This window comes from Amblyraja radiata, chromosome 29 (assembly GCF_010909765.2).
Source record: "Amblyraja radiata isolate CabotCenter1 chromosome 29, sAmbRad1.1.pri, whole genome shotgun sequence".
Classification (NCBI taxonomy): domain Eukaryota; kingdom Metazoa; phylum Chordata; class Chondrichthyes; order Rajiformes; family Rajidae; genus Amblyraja; species Amblyraja radiata.
The window spans coordinates 3,289,746-3,316,441 of record NC_045984.1 but is presented as its reverse complement, the minus strand read 5'-3'; the positions used below and the strand labels follow the sequence as shown (position 1 = coordinate 3,316,441).

Sequence of the window (26,696 nt, the reverse complement as noted above, 5' to 3'; positions counted from 1 at the left end):
ACTGTTGAAATGCAACTACTGCTAGTTGCATTTTCAAATGCTGCAGAATGACTTCTTGTTCTTAAATCTTTCCATGATGCTGCCCCTCCCGATCGTTGCCATTCTCCAATCTTACAAGGTTTCCACCGTTTTCCAAATTTTGTTTGACCATACAACATTGATAAAATGCATTTGGCTCCACAGATGCTGCCTCACCTGCTGAGTTTCTCCGGCATTTTTATCTACCTTTGACTTTGTTGACGATAGTTTGAAAAAAAAATGTTGTGGCTTTGAATGGCGTTTACATCGATAAGACTTAGCTCGCCGTTCATTTCAAAGACTCACAGAGCTGGCTGATAAAGCACCACCCACATACCAGGAAGTGTGCACGATATAGGTCAGCTCAAATTACATGCTGCAAGGCAAGGGTGTGTGCTTTATTTCCAATCAATTCCCTGCGCCCTGTCTGTCTCCCCTGGACATTTGCAGCATTTGAATGCTGCTTGACAACAATTTTGCGAAGACTTGGACATGGCAAGATTAACAAAGATCGTCATTTTAGCAATCTCAGTTGGCATTTTAGCAGTGTTATGGAGAGATACGTTTGAACCTGGTAAGGACTTTTAACATTGTTTGAAACACTTTTGCACTTAAAACGTTTGCTCTTAAAGAAATTAGGAGGAACTCAGTGAATTATGCAACTCACTTCTATTAGGTTTCTTCCTGGTAAAACATGTCTATGTGTTCTCACATCACTGGTTTGGTTGTTAGTAAAAGATTTTTCATTCAGCCTTTTATTAGCTTCTCATAAATGTACACAGCCTGATAAGAAGCATTATTATCAATATTTATTGACGTTTACTGAAACGCCTCTTTTGGATGGTGTTTTAACAAGGTCTCTGATTGCGTGCAATTTCTTACAACTGACATTTATTTCACTTGTGTAGTTTACCGGAACAAGATATTATCTTGAGGAACAGCAGTCGGTGCACAATCTGTGCTGTCAGGCAGTGCTTGTCAGGGCTTTGATTGTCCGGGGATAGAGAAGTAGCAATGTTACATAATTTTGAGATTTTAAAAATCAAGTCTGTAATTTATCCCATCAGATAAAGCATAAAAATAAGTTTAATTTGACACCTAATTCACTTTCATATCTCAAGTATTTAAAAAGTTATGGCCATTTTCATACTGGGAAATGAGCATCTTGTTCCCTATTGATTTTCTATGGACATAACAAAAAAGTTGTGATCGTGAACAGTCAAAAGCCCATAACTTTCTTAAAAATTAAGAGAACTGAATGAAATTTTCAGTTATCATAGATTGAAGCATTCTGAAACAAATATAAAATAATCTTACTTGGATGACCTGAAATTAAAGCATATAATTAGTTAGTTACCTAATTGTAGCTAATTTCAGACTTCAATTACTAGATCTAAACATCTATCCATTTCTTAATAAATGATTAACATTTTTAAATAGCCTAAATGTCCAAATAATATTCACAAATAATTCACAATAAAACATGATTTTTAAATCTCATTTACATTAATTTATAGGCCAAATGGAAGGAATTTAGTGTTTAATTGTTGTAAATAAATGCCCATTTAAATCAGCTTTCCAGTGGGTCCCTGTGGAACGCGCTGGTTTAGAACGTTCACATTGCGGTAGATTTGTGCCCCAAATGCCGAGAAAAATACTGCGGGATATAATGGGCCCAAATTGAGCTACTCGCAATATTAAACTTTGTATAAAGGGATCTTTAGAAGCCCTTTTTAATGTAAAAATATACAACCTAACTTCTGCTATTTGCTTTATGAGACACTGCGGTTGCTGGCGGTCGCGGGTTTAGAGATTGATTTTTAAACTACTATAACTATTATTCAAGGCCTTTAAACCTAATAATAGCTTTTGCGACGGGGTCTTCCAGCGATTTTACGTTAATAATTAACTAGGCTGAACATTTTCGATTGGAACAGCTTAGAGAAAATCGCGTTTTAAACCCGCCCCCTCTAAACAGCGCCAAAATCGCGCACACGGGCAGCGACAGATTTTCAACGACGCTTCAGGTAGGCTTTGCAACATACCTAAGAGAAGGGTGATTTCACGAAAGGTCACTGGATCATAGATCCTCACCCACGTGGACGCAAAATTTAACTGGGGTACAAACACTTCCGGTACATGTTATTGATGCTAGAAACGTGTACTTTCACACCCGTTAAAAACCGCGAAAACGGCCCATTTTTGAGCTGTAAATTACTGTGCCAGTCGGGGTGACCGCGAGACACAGTTATCTTACTTTACAGACCAGAAGATAAAGAAAAACGAAGGTAAAGACAAGAGGGAGCTGAAGGGGCAACAACAGCGGAAGTGTTTAGCGGACATTCGCCGTGGAGATATAAAGATAGCAAATATCGGGAATTATCGCGTTTGCTCGCTGCATTTCATCAAAAGAAAGGCATTATGATTTATCTTTATTAATTTGTTATATAAAAAGTTTTAAAAGTGAAAAATCCATCATTAAAATTGCAAAACTTCCATGGTTCTCAGGTGGGTTTTAACACATGCAAAAAGAAAATGCTTCTGATGCTACATTTACCATTTAAATAATCGTAAACCATAAATGCGTTTTGAAATGAATTTTACTCAGATGCAAGCTAAGGAATGGAATAATTGTCAGCTGTTAATTGGACAAAATTAGGACATTTTATTATTATTATCCAATTAACAGCTGACAATTATCCCATGTTCAGAACAAATCAGTGCCGGCACCGACGACCAAGGAAAGGTGGAGCCCACAATGGTCCATTGTTGGCTGCGGAAGAGGTGATAAGGAAGGGGTTATATGGATGCGACCAGTGGAAGTGGCATTGAAACAGTAGACCAGTAGCAGGACAACTAGGGTGGGGGAGGGAAATACAATACAATACAATTTATTTGTCATTTTATTTGTCATTTGGACCCCGTTGAGGTCCAAACGAAATGTCGTTTCTGCAGCCATACATACAAAACGAAAAAGACCCGAGACACAACACAATTTACACATACATCCATCACAGCGCTGTGATGGAAGGCAAAAAAACTTATCTCTTAATCTCTTAAAGCAAGGATGGCTTGGAAAACTGCAAAGGGGTGGTGTTTAAGAGCCTTTCGGATAAGCACACTGAATGGTATAGTATAGAATGATATGGCACTTTATTTCTCACATGAGGCCACGGGCATATTGGAGGAACAGCATCTCATATTTCGCTCGGGCAGCTTACACCCCAGCGGTATGAACATCCACTTCTCTCCGCCCCTCCCCCACCTCTGTGAACCTCTGCCTCACCTGGACGGAGTTGAGGGGGGAGGTATAGGGACAGGTGTTGCATCTCTTGCAGTTGCAGGGGAAAGTAACTAGGTAGGGGTGGCTTGAGTGGTAAGGGACGAGTTGACCAGGGAGATGCAGAGGGAACGGTCCCTGCGGAAAGGGGTGGAGATGGGAAGATGTGGCTGGTGGTGGGATCCCGTTGGAGGTGGCGAAAATGTCGGAGGATTACGTGCTGTATGTGACGGCTGATGGGGTGGAAGGTGAGGACTCTGTCCCTGTCATGACTGGAGGAAGGGGGAGCAAGAGAGGAACTGCGGGATATCAAGGTGACCCTAGTGAGAGCCTCTTCTGTAATGGAAGAAGGGAAAGGGGAACCCCCCATTCACTAAAGAATGAGGACATCTCCGATGACCTGATATGGATCATTTTATCTTGGGCACAGATGCGGCGTAGACGGAGGAATTGGGAGTAGGGGATCGGGTCTTTACAGGAAGCAGGGTAGTCTAGATAGCTGTGGGAGCCGGTGGGTTTTTATTTGATGTCAGTTGATAGTCTGTCTCCTGTGATGGAGACGGTGAGATCCAGAAACGGTAGGGAGATGTCGGAGATGGTCCAAGTGAATTTGAGTGCAGGATGGAAATTAGTAGTAAAGTTGATGAAGTCAGTGAGTTCTGCATGGGTGCAGGTGGTAGCACCACTGCAGTTAGCAGGATAAGGGATAGAGGGATATGGATCATGTACAGGCCGATGAGATCAGTTTAACTTGACGTCGTGTTTGTCACAAACATGGTGGGCTGAAGGGCTCGATCCTGTGCTGTACAGTTTTACATTCTAATTCTAAAAGCAAGTCTAGCTCTTGCTATCTGGTTGTTGACTTTGTAATCTGTGTAACCTGCAGGAGTTAATATCTAATGGTTAATACGCATTAGTTAATGTCTAATGCTTTCTTTGTACAATGCTAACATTTCCACAGGCACTGACAAGTTTGTCCTAAGCATTCCTGCACAGACATTAGCAGTGACAAGGTCCCTTAAGGGCTATTAAGTGGCATATTCAAGAGCAGCCATGGTGGCACAGGGGTAGAGTTGCTGCTTTACAGAGCCATAGACCCGGGTCCGATCCTGACTACGGGTGCCTCTCTGCATGGAGTTTGCACGTTCTCCCCGTGTGTTTTCTCTGGGACCTTCGGTTTCCTCCCACACTCCAAAGACGTACTGGTTCATGGGCTAATTGGCTTGGTATAATTGTATAATTGTTAATTGTCCCTAGTGTGTGTAGGATAGTGTTGGTGTGCGGGGATTGCTGGTCGGCGTGGACTCGGTGTACCGAAAGGCCTGTTTCCATGCTGTATAACTAAACTAAAAGATGTTTTTTCCTAAATTGTGCAGGAAGGAACTGCAGATGCTGGTTTATGCAAAGTGCTGGAGTGACTCAGCGTGTCAGGCAGCATCTCTGGAGGGAATGGATGGGTGCCATTTCTGGTCAGGACCCTTCCTCAGAATGAAAGTAGAGGGGAGGGAAACTGGAGATAGGAAAAGGCGAGAACAAAGCAGGGCCGGGAACAGATGACCAAGTATTGTTGGCTGGGGAAGCGGAGATAACAAAGGGATACAAGGATACGAACAGTGGAGGGTTAGGGTGGGGGTAGGGGAGGGAGGAGGACGCGAATGCAAGGATTACTTGAAATTAGAGAAATCAATTTACACCCCAGGGGTAGGAATATTGATTTCTCTAATCTCACGTAACCCCTGCATTCCCTCTTTCCCCCTCCTCCCCCACCCTTGTCGTTTTACTAGTTCCACTGTTCGCATTCTTGAATCCTTTAGTCATCACCTCTACTCCAGCCAACAATGAACCATTGTGGGCTCCACCCTTCCCTGGTCATCTAATGCTTGGTTCTGGCCTTTTCTTACCGCCAGTCCCCTCCCCTCTACCCTCAGTCCGTAGAAGGGTCCTGACCAAAGATCCTATTGCAGTCCCGACCTGAAACGCCACCCATCACTTTTCTCCGGAGATACTGCCCGACCCGCTGAGTTACTCCAGCACTTTGTGTCTATCTTCTCCTGCATTGTTTTTTTTTACTTCATGAACACATGCCCCTTTATGACACTTTGGTAGCCAATTCAGAATAGACTGGTGGGGAATGACTGACTGCATTAAATTTGTTCTGCTATTTATGAGTAGAAAATAGCTGCACCACTTTCCATACTGCTGGGTGTGTGCCAGTATTATAGCTCAACGAACACGAGGTGACTGCCAGGTCCGGAGCACGTCCTGACCATGTTGTTCAACCCATTAGATTTTGCCGTATCCGCTGTTACTTTACATCATGTGAAAGGAATCCTGTAAACAGGCAGCGAAGAAGGGTTTCGGCCCGAAACGTCGCCTATTTCCTTCGCTCCATAGATGCTGCTGCACCCGCTGAGTTACCCCAGCAATTTTGTGTAGCCCTGAGGGACAATCCACTTGTGGTTTCTGGATTAGAATAGGGCACAAACACTCCAGTGTGTCTTTCGTGCAGTTTTTCCGTTCCGCTATCTGCAATGATACTGATTTGAAATGCTTTCTGTCAAGAAGTGTTAAATATGGGATTACACTGACAGAGAAAGCATCTATTCTCACAATGATGGTGGCATAGAAGACTGGCACAATATAAAAATGGGGGGGAAAAAGGGGCTATGAATTAATTAATAAAACGGAAAATTAATGCTATGCAGATACAGAGCAAGTTCGTCGACTTCCTGGGCCAGGAATGCTCTGAGCCGTGGAGATTCAACAGGACGCAAAATCTCTGGTACATTTTTCAAACTAGTACAGGGGTGGCTCAATGACCCAGTTGTAGAGCTGCTGCCTCACAGCGCCAGAGATCCTCACTATGGCTGCTGTCTGTACGGAGTTTGTACGTTCTTCCTGTGACCGTGTGGGTTTTCTCCGCTCTGGTTTCCTCCAACACTCCAAAGACGTACAGATTTGTTGGTTAATTGCCTTTGTCACAATTGTAATAAATCGTCCCTAGTGTGTAGGATAATGCTCGTGTACGGGGTGATCGCTGGTCGGCGCGGACTCATTGGGCCAAAGAGCCTGTTTCTGCTCCATCTCTAAGTCTAAGAGTCCCGACCCTATCCATGTTCTCCAGCAATGCTGCCTGTCCCAAGTCCCACTTTGGCGTCATTTGGGCGACATCCTAAAAAGAGGTTGTCGCTTCGTGACGCGTGGTGAGGCGAGGTGACGCATGCAGTGACGCGCGGTAACGCACGGTGCTTCCCTGTCGCCCCAGGATTTTGGAATGTTCAAAATCCTGGGGCGGCATTTGGGTATCTCATCATATCATGTGCCCTGTCACACGCTGACGTATGCTATCCTGTGGGTGACGCCCGGTTAGGGTTAGGGTTACGGTTGGGGAAAGGGACCACAGATGGGGTGTAAAATATTCTTCCTTCAATGCATGGATTTTAAACATCAATATATTAAAATTAATACAATAAAATCAATTGTGCAAATGAAAAGTCTGAGTCATTCAGTTTTATTTATAGATGTATTGGTCCGCTTCCAGATCCGATCACTGTCTCTATAACTTTTCACAGGGATGGATTCAGTGTGTGTAGACTCTCCCCTCTTCCCCCCTCCCGCCCCATCCCTCCTTCTCCACTCCCCCCTACCCTTCTCCCCTCCCCTCTGCCCCCCTTCTTCCCTTCCCCCCTCTTCCTCCCTTCTCCCCGCTGCACTCTTCTCCCCCTTATCCACTACCCCCCTCCCCTCACATCCCCTTCTCCCCCTCTCCCTTCCTTCTCCCATTCTCCACCCCCCACTTTCCCCGAGGCACCCCGATTTGTGGACCCAGCCTGACACCAGCGATCCCCCGCACACTATCCCTCACATGCTAGGGACAATTTATACAAACCTGTGCGCCTTTGGAGTGAGGGAGGAAACCTAAACCCTAACCCTAGCTCTATATCTAGCTTCTGCCTGCTCTTCATGGGAACTAAACTGTTGGCCACGAGTTGTTAGTGGGATCTAGCTGTCACAGGCTGGGTCCACAAATGGGTGCCTCCCCCCTCTCCTCCCTTCTCCCCGCTCCACTCTTCTCCCCCTTCTCTACTACCTCCTCCCCTCACATCCCCTTCTCCCCCTCTCCTTCCCTTCTCCCATTCTCCAACACCCCCCTCCCCCCCACTTTCCCCGATGCCCCCCATTTGTGGGCCCAGCCTGTGACAGCTCGATCCCACTAATAGTACTGCACAAAGGCCACATCATCTGTTTTAGTAACATTGACTATGGAATAAATGCAGACTTTGGGAACAACAACCCCCCCCCCCCCGCACCCTCACCTTGCTTCACAATGGGTGGTGGGTATGTAGACTCAGTGGACGGAGCAGGTGGGTGGCACTGGTACATTGACAACATTGCCTGTACCCAGTTGAAAAGCCCACTGCATCTGGGGGTTTGGAGAGACCATTGGAAGAGAGATCTGCCTCTGGGACAACTCGTGGTCAACAGTTTAATTCCCATGAGGAGCAGGCAGAACATTGGGGGTTTGAGTCCAAGCCCTGGGGCCCCTGTTTCACATTTAGTTCAGAGATACAGTGCCGTTAGACTCACCGAGTCTGCACCAACAAGCAATCCCCGCACACTATCCCACACACGCTAGGGACAATTTATACTTATAACAAGCCTATCAACCTATAGTTAGGGTTAGGGCTAGGGTTTGGGTTTCCTCCTGCACTCCAAAGGCGCACAGGTTTGTATAAATTGTCCCTAGCGTGTGTGGGATACTTTGTGGGGGATCGCTGGTCGCAGGCTGGGTCCACAAATGGGGGGGCACTGTGAAAAGTGGGGGGGAGAGGGGGTGGAGATTGGGAGAAGGGAGGGAGAGGGGGAGAAGGGGATGTGAGGGGAGTGGGTAATGGATAAGGGGGTGAAGAATGGAGCAGGGAGAAGGGAGGAAGAGGGGGGAAGGGAAGAAGGGGGGGGGGAGAGGGAAGGGGAGACGTGTAGGGGGGAGTGGAGAAGGAGGGATGGGGGCAGGAAGAGGGGAGTTCAGTCTACACACACTGAATCCATCCCTGTGAAAGGTTATAGAGACAGTGATCGGATCTGGAAGCGGACCAATACATCTATAAATAAAACTGACTCAGACATCTTTTCACTTGCACTATTGATTTTATTGTATTAAATTTCATATATTAATGCTTAAAATCCAAGCATTGAAGGAAGAATATTTTGCAGCCTCAAACCTAAACAGGCGTCACCCGCATGACAGCAAACGTCAGCGTGTATGTCGTGCAACTTGACGGGTGTCAGTCACTGACGCTCCACAGTTGCCCAAATGTCGCCCAAGTTGGACAGGCCCTTTGCTCTAGCATTTCATATATTTTTAATAATAATAATACTAAAATGTTTTCCTGTTTTCATTAATGAGTAGTGTTAGGGTGAATATTCTCACCCCGTCCTACGAGGTGAACAGTCACACCCTGGCCACTCCCTCTTCTCCCTGCTCCCTTCAGGCAAGAAGTACAGAAGTGTGAAAATGCACACCTCCAGATTCAGGGACAACTTCTTCCCAGCTATTGTCAGGCAACTGAATCATCATGTCAACAACTAGATTGCAGTCCTGAGCTACTATCGACCTCACTGGAGACCCTTGGACTATCTTTAATTGGACTTCACTGGACTTTATCTTGCACTAAACGTCATTGCCTTCATCCTGTATATATGTACACTGTGGATGGCTTGATTGTAACCATGTATATCTTATCCACTGACTGGTTAGCACACAACAAAAGCTTTTCACTCTACCTCGGTACATGCTGAGGGTGGATGGGGAGTGGGTGGGTGCTTCGTTTTGTGGAAGAATCTAGAAGTGGGATTTCCGATTACAAGTGAAGGGTTGTCAAATTTAAGATAGAGAATGAGGTCATTTTGTTTCTGTGGGGGAGTGGGAGGTCTCTGGAAATCTCTTTCTGAAATTTTGATGGAAAAGAGAACTTTGAATATTTTTAAAGCAGACACTTGAAGAACAAGGGAGGAAAAGGAAAACATCGCCGCAGCTAGACAGGAATGTGGGTTTCAGGTTACTGTGCAGAGCAGCCATGATATTATTGAAAGGGAGGGCAGGTTTGAGGAGCTGAGCTCTGAATTTGTCTGTTCCTAAATCCAGGGAGGATTCAGTTCATCCACGACCAAGTAACATTGCACATTCCACAATTTCAACTCCAGTAAAATGCATTACGTTGAAAGCTGCATAATCTCCACATGGAGTTTCCCTGTACTGTAAATGTGTCTCCTATTCACCATGTCCTGTCATTATTATCAGTGTAGGCGTGGTTGCATTTGTGATTCTGGAATTGCATCTGTTAGGCTCACTGTTCCCTATTCTCAACACTTTTCATGCAAAAAGGGTCTGAAGAAGGGTTTCGGCATGAAACGTTGCCTATTTCCTTCGCTCCATAGATGCTGCCGTACCCGCTGAGTTTCTCCAGCATTTTTCTCTACTTTTCATGCAAGCTGTACAATTGGGTAGATTACAGAGAATAAAATTGCGATACTGGATGGTAGATCGGCCTTCCTGAGGGTGAACCTGCAGAAAGCAACTAGCCGGGACGGAGAGCCTGGCCGTGTACTTAGGAACTGCGCAGACCGATTAGCGGGAGTCTACACCATCATCTTTAATCTCTCCCTGCTCCATTCTGAGGTGCTCACCTGCTTCAAGAAGACCACTATCATCCCTGCATCGAAGAAAGACAAGATCTCCAGACTTAATGACTACCGGCCAGTGGACTTGACATCCACCATCATGAAGTGCTTTGAGAGACTGGTCATGGAACGCATTAAATCCAGCCTGCCAAGCAACCTTGATCCACTGCAGTTTGCCCAGAGGTCCATGGCTGATGCCATTTTCCTGGCCCTATACTCATCCCTGGAACACCTGGAAATGAGAGACACCTACATTAGACTACATTCATGGACTACAGCTCTGCTTTCAATACCGTTATCCCATCCAAACTCATCTCAAAACATGTGGAACTTGAAGTCAGCACTCATCTCTGCAACTGGATCCGTGACTTTCTGACCAACAGACCCCAATCAGTGAGGATAGATGACAATAATCTCAACACTGGTGCTGTGCTCCGCAAGGATATGTTCTCAGCCCCCTTCTTTACTCCTTGTAGACCTACTACTGTGCAAGCCAAGTACAAATCCAATTCAAGTTACAAATTCGAGGATGACACCACTGTAGATAGAACAATGATGTGACGGAGTACAGGAAGGAGACTGAGAACCTCGTAACCTGGTGTCACCAACCTTTCTCTCAATGTCAGCAAGACAAAATAGACTGATTCTTGATCAGCAAGGGTGTCAGGGATTACGGGGAGATGGCAGGAGAATGGAATTGAGAGGGAATGATCGATCTGCAATAATTGAATGGTGGAGTAGACTTGATGGGCCAAATGGCCAAATTCTGCTCCTATGACATGAACATATGAAGAGTTGCAAGAGCTCAGAGATCTCGAGAAGATCGTGGTTGGAGGCAATTACAGAGGTGGAAAGAGATGAGGCTTTGGAGAGGTTTGAGTCATGGATTCATAGAAATATAGAAAATAGGTGCAGTAGTAGGCCATTCAACCCTTCGAGCCAGCACTGACGTTGTTTTCGACACATGACCTTTGCTCCACTTTACGATACGATATGATATGATGGAAAGTTATTTATCCCAGGAGGGAAATTGGTCATAAAACCCAAGATACATGAAACATGAGGTGATGAGTAGAAAGTCCAGGATTGAGGATGTGCAAAGATTGGCGGTGGGGGGAGGGGGGGGCGGTGGGGAGTGTGGGGGGGGGGGGGGGGGGGGGAGGAGGTAAGGGGAAGGGGAGCCAGTCTACCCCACAACATAAATCCAGTTTCTGTGTGGTACTGTTCTATTGCATTTATGTGAGAAATACCGTTCCCCAACAAAATACTGATTTTCAGACTAGATTCAGATTCAGATTCAAACTTTATTGTTCTGGCCACGTGGGACTTCGAGCTTCGTGCTAGTGATGTGCGCTGCGTGCACATTATTTCACAAAAAAGTGTTGTAATCCTGTCATGCCACCCCCCCTTTTTGAAAAGCTTCGTATGGGCCTGTCTTGGGGTCGAAAGCCATAACTCCCTGAAAGTAGCAGAACAAGTAGATAGCGTGGTATGATTAGTTTAGAGATGCAGCACGGAAACAGGCCCTTTGGAATAGGAATAGGAGGAATTTATTGTCACGTGACTAGGCACAAAGGGATTCTTTGCTTGCATTCACAATGTACACAAATAGCAGCCACCTACAGCGCTGACAAGGTTACAGAGCACGCCGGCTCCCCCTTTTGTCCCCCCCCCCCCCAACCACAGCGGTTCCCCATGCCGGGTCCTTGTCCCCTCCCCCCCCGTTGTTCATTGTTCTTCCCCTCACCCCTTACGGCAGTTCCCCCATGCCGGGTTCTCCATTGTTTTTGCCCTCCCCTCCCCCCTCATGGTGGTTCTCCACGTTCTCATCGACCGCATGTCGACAGGGCTCGAAATTAGCGGTTGCCCGGGTGCCACTGACCACCCAAAGTGCCGCCGGGCAAACTAAACGGCGAGTCATTTTACCCGGCGATGGCTGTCGTGTGGGGCAAAGATACTAGGTGCATGGTGACGAAGGGTCGGAGCAAATGACAGGCCCCGAACTCCTCCTCCTCCCGCACCCCGCCCGTCCTGATAGCGGCAGTTGCTTGCAAACCCGCTAACGGCGCTTTCAAAACAAACCCTCCCGCACGCCGAGGCCTCCCCCTCCCTCCCTCCTCCCTGCCTCGGCGTGCGGGAGGGTTTGTTTTGAAAGCGCCGTTAGCGGATTTGCAAGCAGCGGCCGCTATCAGGGAGGAGGAGGAGATGGAGCCGCTATCGCGGCCGCTGCTGCCGCCGTGCGGGACCCGTCATTCGCTCCGACCCTTCTGAAGCAGCTGCACCACAGATCCTATAGCTATAGGATCTTTGAGCTGCACCGCTCGGCCCCGCACCTTGCTGTTGGCTGGCGGAGGAGGGAGGCCTGTTCAGACTGTTCCCCCCCGGCCTGGCCCCGACCCGGGCTTCTACGCAGCGAATCGGGAGGCATCAAGATCGCGGCGCCTCGATAAAGGCCTCCGGCCGCATTCCCAGTCCACAGGCGCGGCCCGTCGGGAAGCCAACTGAGTCCGCGCCGACCAACGATCCCAGCACACTTACAGGATCATACACACACTTGGGACAATGTACAATTATACCAAGCCAATTGACCTACAAACCTGTATATCTTTGGAGTGTGGGAGAAATCTGGAACTCCCGGAGAAAACCCATGTAGTTCACAGGGAGAACGTACAAACTCCGCACAGACAAGCACTCATAGTCAGGATTGAACCTGGGTCTCTGGTAGAGCAGTACCGTTGCACCACCATAGCATTCATGTACAGAGCGATCTTGGGGTCTAAAGCCATAACTCCTGAAATTGTCAAAGCAAATAGATAGTGGTACGTTTGTCTTCAAGTGTCAGTGCCTTGAGTATAAAGGTCAGGAAGCCATGATGCAAGTTTATAGGGCATTGGTTGGGTTGTATTTGGAGTATTGCATGCAGTTTTGGTGGTCCAGATACAGGAAGGATGTGGCGGCTTTGGAAAAGGTGCAGAAGAGGCTTGCCAGACGATGGCTAGATTGGAGGGTATTAGCTGTGAGCAGAGGCTGGACTTGGTTGGTTTTGTCTGGAACTTTGTAATTTGAGGGGAGACCCAATGCAAGTATATAAAATGATGAGAGTAGACAATCCCAACTTTTTTCTGGGGTGGAAATATCAAAAGTGCAAAGGGGATGTGCCGGGCAAGTTTTGGAGCGTGCTGCCAGTTGTGTTGATGGAGGCAGATGCGATAGTGGCATTGAAGAGGCTTTCAGATAGATCACGTGCAGAGAGATGCGATTTAACATGTTCGGCACAAACATTGGGTGTTTAAAGGCTTGTTCCTGTGCAGGAAGGAACTGCATGGGTTGAATTACACTGAAGATAGAGACAAAGTGCTGGAGTAATTCGGCGAATCAGGCTGCATCTCTGGAGAAAAGGAATAGGTCTTCTTCTTGCGTATGGCGTGCACAGCTTAAAGTTGTAGGACAACTTGTTCTATTTGATCTTATTTGATTGTGCACGCCCGGTTGATTGCATTCATCGAAACAGGGCGGACCACGTGAAGGTTGCAATCTCCCACCCCAAGGAATAGATGACGTTTTGGGATCGAGACTCTTTTTCAGACTGATGCAATGATAAAGGGGAGAGGAAAACGAGAGGTATGAAAAGGCTCATAACAAATCATAGCCGGCACCGATGGCCAAGGAGCCCACAATGGTCCATTGTTGCCTGTGGAGGAGGTGATAACAAAGGGATACAAACAGTAACGAACAGGTTGACTATGGTGAGGGAAGGATGGAGAGAGAAGAATGCAAGGGTTACATGAAATTAGAAAAATCAAGATTCATACGGCTGGGTTGTAAACTGCCCAAGCGCAATATGAGGTGCTGTTCCTCCAATTTGCATTTGGCCTCACTTTGATAGTGGAGGAGGCCCAGGACAGAAAGGTCAGTGTGGCAATAGTCATAAGGACATAAGTGATAGGAGTAGAATTTGGTCACTTGGTCCATCACTCTACTTCACCATTCAAGTTAAGTCAAGAGGGTTTTATTGTCATGTGTCCCAGATAGGACAATGAAATTCTTGCTTGCTGCAGCAGAACACAATATTGTAAGCATAATACAGAACAGTTCAGTGTGTTTATATACCATAGACCATATATATACACATTAATAAAGAGATAAAGTGCAATAGGCTGTTATTGTTCAGAGTTTGTTTGATGTTGTATTTAATAGCCTGATGGCTGTGGGGAAGAAGCTGTTCTTGAACCTGGATGTTCTAGATTTCAAGCTCCTGTACCTTCTTCCCGATGGCAATGGAGAGATGAGCATGTGGGAGGATGGTGTGGGTCTTTGATGATGTTGGCAGCCTTTTTGAGGCAGCGACTGCGATAGATCCCTACTGTGCACCTGTAGAAGTTTGAGAGAGTCCTCCTGGACATACCGACTCTCCGTAATTTTCTCAGGAAGTAGAGGTGCTGATGTGCCTTCTTTATATTGCATCAGTGTGCTGGGACCAGGAAAGATCTTCGGAAATATGCATGCCCAGGAATTTGAAGTTCTTGACCCTATCCACCTTAGTCCCGTTGATGTAAACTGGATTGTGGGTCCCCATCCTACCCCTTCCAAAGTCCACAATCAGTTCCTTGGTTTTGCTGGTTTTGAGAGCCAGGTTGTTGTGCTGGCACCATTTGGTCATAGCTGATATATCTATCCCTCCTAACACCTTTCTCCTGCCTTCTCCCAATAACCTAGGACACCTGTACTGATTAAGAATCTGTCTTTAAAATATCGCCACAGCCTTCTGTGGCAAAGTATTTTACCACAGAGGTCAGATTCACCACCCTCTGACTAAAGACATTTCTCCTCATCTCCTTCCTAAAAAAACGTCCTTTAATTCTGAGGCTAGTCCTAGACCCTCCCACTAGTGGAAACATCCTCTCCACATCCACTCTATCCAAGCATTTCACTATTCTGTATGTTTCAATGAAGTTCCCCTCATTCTTCTAATCACCAGCCAATACTGTGCCGATAAACGCTCATCATAGGTTAATCGACTCATTCCTGGGATCATTCTTGTAAATGTCCTCTGGACCCTCTCCAGAGTCAGCACATCCTTCCTCAGATATGGTGCCCCAAAGTGCTCACAATTGGAAGGGGAGATTGAATGTCTGGCACCCGGTTTGTTCCTGTACTATTCTGTTCTATGTTCTGTGAAGTATTCAAAAGCAAATGGTTCATGACTTTCTAATTTTTCTGATTTATTTTTTGAACAGAGATACTCTCTGGAGCCCATGTCCTGTTGACTGGAGCTAGTAAAGGGATTGGTGAACAGATGGCATACCACTACGCCCAGTTCGGCAGTGAACTTGTGATAACTGCACGAAATAAAACTCTACTGAAACAAGTAAGGCAGTAAATAATAAATAATGGTCAAACAAACAAAACCTTTCTTCAGCGCAGCACTCCACAAAGCATAGACACAAAATGCTGGAGTAACTCAGCAGGACAGGCAGCATCTCCGGAGAGAAGGAATGGGTGACGTTTCCGGTCGAGACCTTTCTTTTCTCCAGAGATGCTGCCTGTCCTGCTGGGTTACTCCAGTATTTTGTGTCTAATTTTGATTTAAACAGCATCTGCAGTTCCTTCCTCCACACCTCAAAGCATTTCAGTCAGTGAAATCTCTCAAGAGTATTTCCTGATGGTGAATCGTGTTTGATGCCCAGTAAGGCCTCAGGAACAGGAGTGAATTTTGATTTTTTTCTTCAAACACAAGTTCCTTGTCATAGAGTCATACAGTATGGAAACAGGTCCTTCGGCCCATCTCGTCCATGTCGACCAAGATGTCCCATCTATGCTAGTCCCATTTGCCTGCATTTGGCCTGTATCCCTCAAAATCTTTCCTATCCATAAAGAATCCCCAACATTCCCATCAATTCCCCTCCCAATTCTACCACTCACCTACACACGATGGTAATTCACAGTCCAAAATGAACCAGATTTAGCCGCGGGACTGACTTACTTACCATCACCCAGAGGGGTCACAACATCGGGGGCCTGGAGCGCCTCAGCGCAGAGGGAGAACAAGGAGGGAAGAAACAAAGACTTTAAGACTTTTGCCTTCCATCACAGTGAGGAGGTGCCTGGTGAACTCACTGTGGTGGATGTTAAATTTGTGTTTATTGTGTGTTTTTGTTATTTTTATTATATGTATGACTGCAAGGCACGAAATTTCATTCAGATCGAAAGGTCTGAATGACAATAAAAGATACTTTGACTTGACTTTGAGGCTGAAGAAGGGTCCCGACCCGAAATGTCACCCTTCCCTTTTCTCCAGAGATGCTACCTGACCCGCTAAGTGTTTATTGTTGATATAATCAAGCATCTGCAGTCCTTTGTTTTCACATTGAGCCCACAGATCTGATGTGGGAGGAGGCAGGAGATCCCAGAGAAACCCATGCAGTCACTTCCAAAAACATTAATTATTCATGAATTAAACTAATATACTCTGGGCAAGTTAATAGGATGGCACAGTCAATAGTCAATGGTAGACATAAATGCTGGAGAAACTCAGCGGGTGAGGCAGCATCTATGAAGCGAAGGAAATAGGCGACATTTCAGGTCGAGACCCTTCTTCAGTCAATAGACAATGGTGCTTGATTATCACATACACAGACGTACAGTGAAATTCTTTTTACGTACATAGAGTCATTGAGTGATACAGTGTGGACATAGGCCCTTCGGCCCAACGTGCCCACACCAGCCACCGTGTCCCAGCTACACTAATCCTAGCAATGTTACAAAATTTTGAGATTTTAAAAATCAAGTCTTTAATTTATCCCATCAGATAAAGCATAAAAAGAAGTTTAATTTGACACCTAATTCACTTTCATATCTTCAGTATTAAAAAAGTTATGGCCATTTTCATACTCGGAAATTGGCATGTTGTTCCCTATTTCTTTTTCATTGACTTAACACAAAAGCTGTGATCGAGAACATTTAAAAGCCGACAACTTTCTTAAAATTTAAGAGAACTGAAAGAAATTTTCAGTTATTATAGATTGAAGCATTCTGAAACAAATATGAAACAATCTTACTTAGATGACTTGAAATTAAAGCATATAATTAGTTAGTTACCTAATTGTAGCTAATTACAAAATTCAATTACTAGATCTAAACATTTATCCATTTCTTAAGAATAGATTAACATTTTTAAATAGCCTAAGTGTCCAAATAACATTCACACAAGAATTCAGAATATAACATAATTTTTAAATCTCATTGTCATGGGTTTATAGGCCAAATGGAAGGAATTTAATGTTTAATACCTGTAAATTAATGGCCATTTAAATCAGCTTGCGAGTGGGATTTTCTGTAACGGGACCATTTAGAACGTTGAGGATGCGGTGAATTTATATCCCCATATCTGCAGCAAATACACTGCCGGTTCTTCGGGGGGAAAAATCACAGTTCTGCAACTTAAAATGTGAATTAAATACATCTTAAGAAACACTTTTATACATAAAAATAAACTACTTTCTTTTACCTGGTCCTCCATAAAATCTGTCCCAGTTGTCGGCATTGACGGCATCAGAAGTTGCTTTTAAAATCATTCCAGCGATTAACTTGTCGGGTGAATTTTTTAAAAAAAACACACAGAACGGCCGTAGGAACGATTCTTTAGCAAAATCTTGCACTCCAACAAATATAATTCAGGACCAGGTCGGGAAAAAACCCCGTTACATGTACCTGTCTAACTGTTTCTTAAACTTTGGGATAGTCCCAGCCTCAACTACCTCCTCTGGCAGCTTGTTCCATACACCCACCACCCTTTGTGTGAAAAAGTTACTACTCGGATTCCTATTGAATCTTTTCCCCTTGTACATGTGCCCAAGGACCCAGACTATGGCCATGACCTCTCTGCTCAATGTTTTCTCTCACCTCTGCGCTGGAACTTTATATAGGTGCCCCGTGGCTGTCATGGTGAGAGTCCATTAATATCTGACACTCTCACTGGTAATAAACTTGGCAACACAACACAACAGTTCGATAACTCACCCCTTTCCACTCAAACCACCCCCTCCCCAGGTACTTTCCTGTCTATGTATCTGTCACTGTCTATGTATCTTGTTTCCCTTTCCCCTGGCTAGTCTGAAGAAAGGCCCGAAACGTCACCGATTCCTTTTCTCCAGAGACATTGTCTGACCCGCTGAGTTACCCCAGCTTTTTGCATCTACCTTCATCTAGAGTTTGAACAGTTCAGTCGAGCTCCCTATCTCAATCTTATGAGAGAGTTTTCCCAGGTTTCCTCAGCCTTTGTGTGAAGATCTAGTTCCTGAAATCTTCCTTAGATCTGACTTTTTAAGACACTGCCTATTTGTCCTCAGCTGCAAAAAAGCATCTGGTACAGCTGGTCATGCCACTGCCCCACTGCCCCACAGTGCCAGAGACCCGAGTTCAATCCTGACCTCTGCTGCTGTCTGTGTGGAGCTTGCACATTCTCCCTGTGACTTCGTGGGTTTCCTCTGGGATCAGATCCTGATCCGATTTCCTCCCACATCAGACCTGTAGGTTAAATGTGGAAACAAAGAACTGCAGATGCTGGCTTGTACCAAAGATAAACACAAAATTCTGGAGTAGCTAAGCGGCTAAAGGGCCTGACCCACTTTACGTTTTTTTCGGCGACTGCGAACGTCAGTGACTGATGCCCTAAAAACCGTCAAGTTGTATGACATTCCGCGTCACCGACACGTGAAGCACGTCACCCGCCTTCACACTACAGCGAAGTATAATAATCACATTGGAAACGAACACCCGTTTCCTTGTTGGTTTGCCCGCTGCTCGAACAGATTGTGCTCTGGGGTTTTTAAGTATGTCGCTCTCTGCGAGGTCTCTGTTTCGACCCAGCAGTATCCTGTTTCTATCTCGCCACGCTCCGCTCCCGTACTCCCAGCCGAGTTGGATCTCTGCTGCAGATATCGTTCTGCTTTTAATTCCCACTGTTCGTAATTCCGCCCCGCTCCCTTTCCCCTAGACATACCAAGGCCAATAATCTTTAAGCAATCGGCGCCCAGTCCCAGTACCCGAGATCGCTGTTTCTAAGCATTCTTCTCCGGCTTCAATCTAAACAAGCAAGCTTGTGTTCATCCTCGTGGATTGCTCAGACCCCCTCGCTAGCTCTTTAAATAGCGATACATTGCACGTGTGTCGATCTTTGTGATTACAAGAGCAATGAGGACCACCCTCGCTAGTCATTCTCACCTTGCCGAGTTGTGTGTGTACATCATAAGAAATAAAACAGCAAAGTTGCAGGTGTGGAGCGTCACTGGCCGTTACCCGCAGGACATATACGTCAGCGTGTGACAGGCCGCACGACATGAAAAGACACCCAGATGTCGCCTGAAGATTTTGAACATTCCAAAATCCAGGGACGACAGGGAGACACGGTGCGTCTCCGTGGGTCACTACATGCATCACCCTGCGTCACGATGCATCACGCCCCGACCACGCTGCGACAACCTCTTTTCAGGCTGTCGCCGAAGGTGTCGCTCAAGTGGGACAGGCCCTTAACCCATGACCGCATGAGTTTTCCCCGGGTGCCCCAGGAGAGAAAAGACTTTGCCTTCCATCACAGTGAGGAGGAGATTCACTGTGATGGATGTTTGTGTAAACTGAATTGTTTGTATCTCTTGTAGTAATTGTCTCTGGTTCTATAGCTGTGGAAACTAAGTTTTGTTTGAGCCTCACTGAGGTTCAAATGACATGTAATAAATATTCAATTCAATTCAATTCACTTCAATTTCCTCCCACATTCCAAAAGCGTGCAGGTTAATGGGCTTTGGTAAACATTGTAAGTTGTCCCTAGTGTGTAGGATAGTGCTAGGGTATGGGGATCACTGGTTGGCGTAGACTTTGTGGGCCGATAGGCCTGATTCTGCGTTGTATCTGTAAACTAAGCTAAATCTATTTGACTTAGGAAGTTGGTTAAGGACAGCTTAAAAACTTTATAGCGGTGGTTTTTACAACTTCTCAAAGATCTACCTTCGATTAGCCACTAATTTGTCGGAGATGGTTAGAAAAGTAGTCTCACGCTCTCCACGACACATTTGAGACAGCTAAGATGAGTCTTCCAGATGTAGTCTCTTGATTAATATCTTGTTTATTGTAGTAATACCAAACAATGAAATAAGTCATCACCCGTTCTTCATCGCCGTTCCATTCCTGTCATCTAAATCATAAAAAACTCTTCTTGTAAAAGTACATCGTCTGACAACATATATATGTCCCAATCATGCTCGTGGTCATGGTGGAAATCTGTTTCATCCCATGGCCTGACATCAAACTGAAACTAATCATCTGAGAGTCTGCGCCAGAATCCTCTCGCTAAAAACACGCCCCAGACTACGTATAAAATCCCACCCACATTTACACAGGCAGATAATAATTAAAGGTAACTAGACATGACTATAATAAACTTAAGTTAAATGGCTCCAACAAATTTTGTTTTGAAAATGTTCTCCATTGTAGCGTGGACTTCAGAGGTCAGAGTTGGTCATCCTACAAACAACTAGAGAGCAGTCCTGAGCTACGATCTAGCCTAGTCTGGGAGAGCATCAGACTATATTTAATCGGACTTTACTGGACTTTGTGTTGCACTAAACGTTATTCACATTATTCCCTTTATCATGTATGTGTACACTGTACATGGCTCGATAGTAATCATGCATTGTCTTTCCACTGACAAGCAACAAAATCTTTGCCCTGTACCTCGGTACACGTGACAATAAACTACGCTAAATTAAACTAAATCAGAAGGTAGACACAAAAAGCTGGAGTAACTCAGCGGGCCAGGCAGCATCTCTGGGCAAAAGGAATGGGAGACGTTTAGGGTTGAGACTGAGAGTCGGGGAAAGGGAAATGAGTGATATAGACAGTGATATGGAGAGACAGAGAACAAATGAATGAAAGATATCTCTCTATATCTCTCATTTCCTGTCCCTGACTCTCAGCCCTATCCCCAAGACTCTTGCTTTCACCGTGATTGACGCATCGTACGTCGACATAAAGAAATAACGACACAAAGTGCTGATGATCAGGGCAGCACGGTGTCGCAGCGGTAGACTTGTTGCCTCACAGCGCCTGAGACCCGGCTTCAGTCCTGACTACGGGTGCTGTCTGTATGGAGTTTGTACATTCTCCCCGTGGCCTGCGTGGGTTTTCTCCGGTTTCCTCCCACACTCCAAAGACGTACAAGTTTCTAGATTAATTGGCTCAGTATAATTGTAAATTGTCCCTAGTGTAAGTGTGTGGGGATTGCTGGTCGGTGCGGACTGATGGGCCGAAGGGCCTGTTTCCGCTCTGTGTCTCTAAACTAACCTAAACTAAATTAAAATTTATTGTCAAATGTATCTATGTACCTTGGTACAGTGAAATTCTTTGTTTTACATACAATTAGGGTTGCCAACTGTCCTGTATTAGCCGGGACCTCATATATTGGGTTAAATTGGTTTGTCCCATACGGGACCGCCCTTGTCCCGTTACTACCAGGTGCTCCTCAATTTACGATGGGGTTACGTTCCGATAAACCCATTGTCAATTACATTTAATACACTGAACCTACCGTCACCAGTGTGTTCAGGCTTGGACTGCCAGGCGCTTGTGGGTTTTCATTCTCCGGGATAAGGGCCTGTCCCACCGTACGAGCTAATTCAAGAGTTCTCCCGAGTTTCCTCTGATTCGATCTCGGAGAATTGCTGCTACGGTAGTAGGTACTCGGGGCTCTCGTGGACATTTTTCAACATGTTGAAAAATCTTCACGAGTCTTCACGAGCTTACCGCACTTCCCGAGAACCTGCCGTTAGCGTTACAAGCCGCTAAGAGACGTCCCGAGCACCGAAGTAGCCGCTACGCACATTCCACGTGCTTACCACGAGTCTGATTTTTTAAAACTCGGGAAAGCTCTTGAATTACCTCGTACAGTGGGACAAGCCCTTTAGTTTCCCCCCCCCCCCCCCCTCCCTCTCTCTCCTCTTCAGTCCTCTGCCTCTGGGAGTGTTTTTAATTTCTACGTTTTAATTATGAAATCTCTTTGGCGTCTCTCAACCGCCCACCCTGCCCCACCTCCACTCCCACCACCGCCCCTGTTTGATCGGAGTGCTCACCAATTCTCTGAACACCGACGCCCCTTAAACCTCCCGAGTGCCAGCCAGCCACTGCAGGAGCGAACACATGGCCAATTGTCACAGCCGGTAGCAGCTCTGAGATTTTATCAACCGGCTCATCAGATCTGTTGCCGTTCGATGTCCATCTCGCCTCCTGCAAGATTCCTCACGTCCCTCCCTCGTCGCTTCCTGCCACGGAAAGACTAACACGGTTTTCTTATCTCCCTGCAAAATCTCGCCGGACACCAGCCTTCGGTCCTGAAGCTCGCCTCTTCTGTATCCACTACTCTCGTTCTGTCTCTTGTTCTCTCTCTCTCTCCAGCCCCAGTTCAGATACCTTGCATACAAAATAGCTGACTCAATCGACCTTACATCAAGATAAATAGGAGAGAAAGTGCACAAGCTAGCTTTAGATACTAAAAAGCCAGCTCAGGCGAACGAGTGCGTCTGTTCCCGCCAAAACAACAAGTTCCAGTAATATCTGGTATTGTTCGGTCGGTTTGGCATGTGCAAATATGGATAAACCTGCAAAAAAGAAAAGACTGTCTAGCGATAACAAGCCGTGAGAAGCAAAAAAGACGTGGGTTTAGCCCGTCAGCGGTGACTCGACGAAGGCCTTCTGTACTTTATGCCATCGGGAATTTGTCCCTTATTTTGACCTTTTGTCCCTTATTTGGGAGTGATAAAGTTGGCAACCTACATACAATCCAGTAACATCATACTATAGATAAGCACAATCATAAATAAGCACAAACGTGCAATGAGTGTTGCGTAATTGTAGGCTTCACATTGTAGAGTCACCACATTTCTGACACCCACAAAGTTTCAAAGTTCTTAAGAGTGCAGTCTTATCTTGGCTGTAAAGGCCCGTTGTCATGGTAGCACCGATCCTCTCATCTGTCTGCCGCCATCTTGAAAATGGCCCTTTGTCCAGTGTTTGCCGCCGTCACCGACTGCCTGCACCCTCCTCCCCGGTTCTTGGTTCCCGGTCTTCGGGTCTCGGGTCGAACAGGAGACGAGCCTCGGACAACTCCGGGTGCGTTCCCGGTTCTGCGGCAGGCGAGCCAGGCTCGTGGCCGAAGTGCGGCCGCAGTTCACCCGGAGCTTCTACCACCCTGCTGCGGGTGGCTGGAAGCTGGAGTAACTCAGCAGGTCAGGCAGCATCTCTGGAGAACAAGGTTCGGTGACATTTCGGGTCGATGCACAAATATCTTGTTGCTGCTTCAGTGTAGCAGTGGGAGTTCACTCGATGGAGGTGCCATCTTTTGATCCCGTGTATGAAAAAGATTTTGTGGGTGATCGATGGTCGACGCGGACTCGACGGGCCAAAGGGCCTGTTTCTGTCCTGTACCTCTAAACCGAAGTAAACCCAGCGGCTACAACCATCGGGAAGTGGTCAAAGGAGCCACACTGCTGCTTTGTGTTTGTTTTGGTTGTGAGCCTACATTAACCTATATTTTCAACCATTTTGTTTTGATAGGTGGAGGAAAAGTGTTTGCATCTTGGAGCTCGGAAAGTCCACTCCATCTCCGCCGACATGTCTGATCCAAAGAGTGGAAATCAAGTGGTGCAATTCGCTCTGGAAAAACTAGGTTAATGTTTAATTCTTATCAGTGTGAAAGTAGATTGTGAGATTCTATTACTTTCCCGCAGAAAGTAATAAAATAATAAAATAAAGGGGAAAAAGGTTCGATGCTAACTGTCAGAAATGGGAAATCAAACGTCAAGAGGCTCACAGTGGTGCAGTGGTAAAGCTGCTGCCTTACAGCGCTAGAGATCCGGCTTCGATCCTGACTATGGGTGCTATCTGTACAGAGTTTGTACATTCTCCCCGTGACTGCCTGGGTTTTCACAGGGTGCTCCTGCTCCCTCCCACATTCCAAAGGCGGCAGGTTTGAAGGTTAAATAGCCTTTGTAAATTTCCCTTAGTGTGTAGTACAGAAAGGTTGGTCTGGACTTCGTGGGCCGAAGGGCCTGTCTCTGAACTAAACTAAAAAAGTAAAGAGCGTTTAATTGTTTAGTTTAATTTAGTTTAGAGACACAATGCGGAAACAGGCCCATCGGCCGACCGACCAGCGATTCCCGCACACTAACACTATCCTACACACTCTAGGGACAATTTTTACATTTATACCAAGCCAATTAACCTACATACCTGTATGTCTTTGGAGTGTGGAAAGAAACCGAAGATCTCGGAGAAAACCCACGCAGGTCACGGGGAGAACGTACAAACCCTGTACAGACAGCACCCGTAGTCAGGATCGAAACCGGATCTCTAGGGCTGTAAAGGGCCCGTCCCACTTGGGCGCCATTTGCGCGTCACGCAGATGGCGCCCGAAGATTTTGTACATCCCAAAATCCTGGGGCGCACCATGCGCGACGCAACGCGTAGATTACACGCAAATGACGCCCAAGTGGGACAGGCCCTTAAGGCAGTAGCTCTACCGCTGCGCCAGTGTGCCGCCTTAAATATCATATGTATTGGCAACGGGACGAAAATTCTTCCTTGCTACAACTTACAGGCCCGTTAACACAATAACACATGAATAGATGTTCAATAATCAATAATCTAATAAATGAATTACTGTAACACTGGGTAACTATAGTGTTTAAAAAAAACTACTTATAGGGTTATTGAGGAAGAACAATGATATTGGCACTAATTAGATGGATCTTGCAAAGAGCTCTTGCTGAGGGCAGCGCGGTGGTGCAGCGGTAGAGTTGCAGCTTTACAGTGTCAGTGACCCGGGTTCGATCACAACTACAGGTGCTGTCAGTACGGAGTTTGTACGTTCTCCCTGTGACCGCATGGGTTTTCTCCGGGTGCCCCAGTTTACTTCCACACTCCAAAGATGTGCAGTTTATAGGTGAATTGGCTTCGGTAAAATTTGTAAATTGTCGTTAGTTTGTGTAGGATAGTGTTAGTGTTTCGGGGGGATGGCTGGTCGGCATAGACTCAGTGGGCCAAAGGTGTAAGTGGAAGAATGTTACTGTGACTGAGGTGATAGTTAGAAGATTGTTTCTCATGCAACATATACCATTCCAGAGGTAGCAGTGGAGGCAGATTCAATCATGACATTGAAAAAAGAGTTGGTTAAGAAATTAATGGTGAGTAGGAAGGGGGGAGAGATAAGCAATTTTGCGGGAGAAGGCAGGAGAATGGGGTTGAGAGGGAAAGATAAATCAGCCATGATTAAGTGGATGAGTAAACTCGATGAGCCGAATGGCCTACTTCTGCTCCTGGGACTTATGATCTTATAAACACGCGCACACACACACACTCACGCGCACACACTCACGCACACACATGCACACAGGCACCGTTATCTGCAGAGTTATGTACCCAGCATTTTGCTTGAGTTACTCCAGCATTTTGTTTCTATCTTCGATATAGGGTGGAGGTTTGAATTTAACAAGTATCAGGAGGTGTGTGTAACACTTATGTGTGTGTGTAACATGCGACTCCATGCGGCAAGCGCGACCTAACGTGGTCGCTTGAGCCGTATGGCCTCCTGGGGCCGGTCGCACTTCGATCGCCGGAGCCATATGGAGTTGTGCGGAGCTGGTCCCGACATCGCGCGGGGCTCCGAAAAACCGACCGTGTTCAAAAATTCCGCGCGGCAACGGCCTGCCGGCCCGCAGCCGCCTCGACGGGCGTGCGCAGCTTCTCGACACCGTACGCACATCTTAACGCCGTACATCACGCGCGAACTTCCCGCGGACTTCGCTCGAACTTCACTCGACCTTCGCGTGGGCCCCGCTTCCGGTTTGGTCGCGCTCGCCACATGCAGGCGCATGCTGGTGGGATCGGCCCTGTACGGGGATCACTCGACCTCCGCGCGGCCCCCGCTTCCGGTTTGGTCGCGCTTGCTGCATGCAGGTCGCATGCTGGTGGGATCGGCCCTGTACGGGGATCACTCGACCTCCGTGCGGCCCCCGCTTCCGGTTTGGTCGCGCTTGCTGCATGCAGGTCGCATGCTCGTGGGACAGGCCCTTTACTCCAGCACCTTGTGTTGTATTTGGTATCTGGGAGGAAATGGCTGAGTGAGGCAGTGCTTGGAATAAAGTGAACTTTTACTCATCCCATCTTTTCCGCAGGTTCTCTGAACTATTTGGTTTTGAATCACATCGGATATGATCCTTTACAGATGTGGGGTGGGAACGCTGAGCACACAAGCTGGCTGATGCAAGTAAGGTTTTGGTTCTGTTTTAAATTACTTTATTTCCATAAGTGAGTTTGGCAGCAATGTGGAAGTCGATCCTAATTTGAGGAAGGACATTCTTGCTATTGAGGGAGTGCAGCGTAGGTTTACAAGGTTAATTCCTGGGATGTCATATACTGAGAGAATGGAGCGACAGGGCTTGTCTACTCTGGAATTTAGGAGGATGAGAGGAGTCTTATTGAAACATTTAAGATTGTTAAGGGTTTGGACACGCTAGAGGCAGGAAACATGTTCCCGATGTTGGGGGAGTCCAGAACCAGGGGCCACAGTTTAAGATTAAGGGGTAAGCCATTTAGAACGGAGATGAGGAAACACTTTTTCACACAGAGAGTTGTGAGTCTGTGGAATTTTCTGCCTCAAAGGGTGGTGGAG

The 26,696-nt window shown here is 46.3% G+C and overlaps 1 protein-coding gene across 1 annotated transcript in view; it reads left to right on the top strand.

Annotated features, from left to right (window-relative positions):
* Positions 1 to 408: 408 nt before the first annotated feature.
* Positions 409 to 26,696, top strand: part of LOC116989254 (hydroxysteroid 11-beta-dehydrogenase 1-like protein) — a 48,053-nt gene continuing 21,765 nt past the window's right edge. The window contains exons 1-4 of the mRNA XM_033046446.1: positions 409 to 592; positions 15,217 to 15,347; positions 23,582 to 23,693; positions 26,200 to 26,291. Of these exons, the coding sequence (XP_032902337.1) occupies positions 511 to 592; positions 15,217 to 15,347; positions 23,582 to 23,693; positions 26,200 to 26,291 (417 nt within the window). The 5' untranslated portion in view covers positions 409 to 510. The remainder of the gene's footprint in view (positions 593 to 15,216; positions 15,348 to 23,581; positions 23,694 to 26,199; positions 26,292 to 26,696) is intronic.